This window comes from Macrobrachium rosenbergii, chromosome 49 (assembly GCF_040412425.1).
Source record: "Macrobrachium rosenbergii isolate ZJJX-2024 chromosome 49, ASM4041242v1, whole genome shotgun sequence".
Classification (NCBI taxonomy): domain Eukaryota; kingdom Metazoa; phylum Arthropoda; class Malacostraca; order Decapoda; family Palaemonidae; genus Macrobrachium; species Macrobrachium rosenbergii.
The window spans coordinates 6,359,115-6,363,567 of NC_089789.1; the positions used below are offsets into that span (position 1 = coordinate 6,359,115).

General features: G+C 33.8%; 2 protein-coding genes across 2 annotated transcripts; both read right to left on the reverse strand.

The window, feature by feature from the left end:
- Nucleotides 1-630: 630 nt before the first annotated feature.
- LOC136832328 (high mobility group protein B1-like) lies at nt 631-2,891 on the reverse strand. The gene is made up of 2 exons (XM_067093235.1): nt 2,673-2,891; nt 631-738 (listed from the first exon to the last, which is right to left on the reverse strand). The coding sequence occupies exons 1-2, from the start codon at nt 2,889-2,891 to the stop codon at nt 631-633; spliced, it is 327 nt and encodes a 108-aa protein (XP_066949336.1).
- A 939-nt stretch (nt 2,892-3,830) lies between these two features.
- On the reverse strand, nt 3,831-4,205 carry LOC136832329 (S-antigen protein-like). The gene has a single exon (XM_067093236.1). It carries the CDS (start codon nt 4,203-4,205, stop codon nt 3,831-3,833), a length of 375 nt encoding a protein of 124 aa, XP_066949337.1.
- Between the last annotated feature and the right edge of the window lie 248 nt (nt 4,206-4,453).

The following is a 4,453-nucleotide window of genomic DNA, read 5'->3' on the forward strand; positions in this document are numbered from 1 at the left end:
TCTCACATTTTTGTGTGCATTTCTATGCATGTAGAAATAAGTTGCATTCTCTCTCTCTCTCTCTCTCTCTCTCTCTCTCTCTCTCTCTCTCTCTCTCTCTCTCTCTCTCTCTCTATTTATAAAAATATGCATTCCCTCTCACAAATTCTTGTCTATTACTCTGTGTATTAAAAGAATTACATTCTCTCTCTCTCTCTCTCTCTCTCTCTCTCACTTTGTTTATATAAAAGATATGAATTCCCTCTCACGTATTCGTCTATTTCTCTCCATCTCTGTATTTAGAAATAATTTACATTCTCTCTCTCTCTCTCTCTCTCTCTCTCTCTCTCTCTCTCTCTCTCTCTCTCTCTTTATAAAAATATGCATTCCCTCTCACAAATTCTTGTCTATTACTCTGTGTATTTAAAAAAATTACATTCTCTCTCTCTCTCTCTTCTTTATTTCTAAAAAATTATGCATTCCCTCTCACATTTTTTGTGTATATTTCTCTCTACACATTTAGAAATAAGTTGTATTCTCTCTCTCTCTCTCTCATTTCATGTGCGTGACTCAAAACCACCAGCAAAGAAAAGCACACAAAAGCAATGAGGTCACAGAAGCCAATTCCTGCCTCTCTTCCTCTTGTTCCTACTATTCTTCTTCCCGTTCACGTTCTTCTTCTTCTTCTTCTTCTTCTTCTTCTTCTTCTTCTTCTTCTTCTTCTTCTTCTTCTTCTTCTTCTTCGTTCACGTTCTTCCTCTTCCAATCGTTATGGCCATCGATTTTTGGGGGAGAAACCCGTATTCCAGGTGGCAGTTACAATATTGCTGATATACTGATACGACCTCCCGACCCTCGTGATAATGCAAGTATTAAATTAAAAGCAAACCTGGCTTACGCTCACCTTCGTGTACATGTGACCTTTCTTTGCAAGGGCTCTCACGCACGTTACTGGGCTTTTTCAAATTAAAAAAAAATTGGGGGGATTTTTTTTAATTTTTTTTTTTAATTTGACATGGACATACGCAGATGGTATTTGGGCAATGTTTTGCTAAAAATGCGCTAGTTGACATATTTGGGGAGTTTTAGTTTTCTATTAAAGAAAACTGTTGTGCCGGCTTTGTCTGTCTGTCCTCACTTTATTCTGTCAGCACTTTTTCTGTCCGTCCTCAGATCTTAAAAACATTGAGGCTGGGGGGCTGTAAATTGGTATGTTGATCATCCACCCTCCAATCATCAAACATACCAAATTGCAGCCCTCCAGACTCGGCTTTTATTTTATTTAAGGTTAAAGTAAAGTTAGCCATAATCGTGCTTCTGGCATCGATATAGGCCAGGCCACCACCGGCCCGTGGTTAAAGTTTCATGGGCTGCGGCTCATATGGTATTATACCGAGACCACCGAAAGATAGATCCATTTTCTGTGGCCTTGATTATACGCTGTAGCGACCGTACAGAAAGCAAGACATTTTTAACGTGTTTTCGATAGTTTATGCGTAATTCTAACGCTCAGCATGCGTTATTAGAATACATTTCCTAAGAATTTCAAGTGAGATGTACTGTAGCAACAGCTTGTAATGATGAATATCAAGGTTCGTTATCAGAAATTCTCTCTTAAGATTCCCGAATGAGATGTAGGAATAGCTAGCATATTATTCCAATTTTCAAGGTACTCATCAAAAATCATTCCTATACTTTAAGAAGATCTAGCAATAGTTATAACGGATTTTTATGATTTTTTGTTTTTGCAAGGACGTTCACCAGATTTCAAAAGGCTGAAGCCGAAAGAAATATTACGGAAGCAAGACTTTTTAAAAGACGCACTTTTAAATGAACACTGCACACTTTTTTAGTTATCTGGGCGAGAGATGATCGGGAGCGCGAACAAACGGTGCTCTCCAGACGGGAAGGATGTGGGTCTACCGATCAAAAGCGAACACCGGAAGTAATAACTTCCGGCTCAGTAGTTGTCTCCGTCAGCTCCGAAACTACAGGCCGGAAATTTCAGTGGTGTCAAAAGAAAGGTTTGACTGATTGACTGACTTATGTATTTAGGCATACATGCCAAGCACCGGGGCAACTAAGGCCATTCAGCGTTGAAACTGAAATTGACAGTAAAAGTTTGAAAGGAGTAACGGGAGGAAAACCTCAAAGCATTTGCACTATGAATAAATTGTTAGGAGAGGGTGGACAGTAAGAGGGAAGAAAGAGAATTTAAACGGCGGTAGAGTAAAAGGAATGAAAGCAGTTGCAGTTAGATTGTTATTATTATTAAAGTAGTTTAACCAGACCACTGAGCTGACTTTCAGCTCTCATAGGGCTGGCCAAAAGTTGCAGCTAGAAGAAAATTACTCCCGTTTCATTCGGACCCAAGATTTTAATTAATTACCTTCTATAAAAACATATTTTTAGGCGGTAAAGGTACAGGCAGGGAGGTATCTCGCTCATTAGGGAATGTGAAAACAGGTGACCTGCAAGCAATTTACTCTCAACGAAAAATGACTCGGATGTTCTGGGTCCAAAATATTTCTTTACACCAAGTAACATGTAGATAGATGCTGTTTTCATAATATAGATATATAACTATATATATATATATATATATATATATATATATATATATATATATATATATATATAATATATATATACATACATACTATTGATTTTATATATATTTACAAAACTCTTACTCTTGATTTTAGAGCTATAAAATCTCTTGATTTTAGAGCTATAAGATCCCTTGATTTTACAGCTATAAGACCTCTTGATTTTACAGCTATAAGACCTCGTGATTTTAGAGCTGTAAGATCTCTTGATTTTAGAGCTATAAGATCTCGTGATTTTAGAGCTATAAGATCTCGTGATTTTGGAGCTCTAAGATCTCGTGATTTAGAGCTATAAAATCTCATGATTTTACAGCTATAAAATCTCTTGATTTTAGAGCTGTAAGATCTCGTGATTTTAGAGGTATAAAATCTCTTTATTTTGGGGCTCTAAATTCTCTTGATTTTAGAGCTATAATAAAATCTCTTGATTTTGGAGCTATAAAATCTCTTGATTTTAGAGCTATAAGATCTCTTGATTTTAGAGCTATACAATATCTTGATTTTAGAGCTATAAAATTTCTGGATTTTAGAGTTAAAACATCTCTTGATTTTGGGGCTATAAATCTCTCGATTTTAGAGCTATAAAATCTCTTGATTTTGGAGCTGTAAATCTCTTGATTTTAGAGCTATAAATCTCTTGATTTTGGAGCTATACAATCTCTTGATTTTATAGCTATAAGATCTCTTGAATTTGGAGCTATGAAATCTCTTGATTTTAGATCTATAAGATCTCTTGATTTTACTGGTATAAGATATCGTGATTTTAGAGCTATAAGATCTCGTGATTTTAGGGCTATAAGATCTCTTGATTTTAGAGCTTTAAAATCTTCTGAGCTATAAGATTCTTGATTTAAAAAATCTCTTGATTTTAGAGCCATAAGATATCTTGATTTTGGAGCTATAAAGTCTCTTTATTTTGCAGCTATAAGATCTCTTAATTTTAGAGCTATAAAATCTCTTGATTTTACAGCTATAGGATCTCTTGATTTTAGAGCTATAAAATCTCTTGGATTTAGAGCTATAGGATCTCTTGATTTTACAACTATAAGATCTCATGATTTTAGTGATAGAAGATATCTTGATTTTGGAGCTATAAAATTTCTTGACTTTAGAGCTTGATTTTATTTTAGCTATAAGATCTCTTGATTTTGAGCTATTTTAGAGATCTCTTGATTTTACAGCTATTTTAAGGATCTTAAATATCTTGATTTTAGATCTCTTGATTTTAAGAATAAAATCTCTTTATTTTACTGGTATAAGATATCTTGATTTTAGAGCTATAAAATCTCTTGATTTTACAGCTATAAGAGCTCTTGATTTTAGAGCTATAAAATCTCTTGATTTTACAGCTATAAGATCTCTTGATTTTAGAGCTATAAAATCTCTTGATTTTACAGCTATAAGAGCTCTTGATTTTAGAGCTATAAAATCTCTTGATTTTAGAGCTATAAGAGCTCTTGATTTTAGAGCTATAAAATCTCTTGATTTTACAGCTATAAGATCTCTTGATTTTAGAGCTATAAAATCTCTTGATTTTACAGCTATAAGAGCTCTTGATTTTAGAGCTATAAAATCTCTTAATTTAACAGCTATAAGATCTCTTGATTTTAGAACCATAAAATCTCTTGAATTTAAATAGGATCTCTTGATTTTAGTGCTATGAGATCTCTTGATTATAGAGGATAAAATCTCTTGATTTTATAGCTATAAAATCTCTTGATTTTATATAAAAATCTCGTGATTTGAGAGTTGTAAGGTCTCTTGATTTTGGAGCTATAAAACCTCTTGACTTCAGAACTATAAAATCTCATGATTTTAGAGTATAAAATCTCTTTATTTTAGAGCTATAAAATTTCTTTATTTTA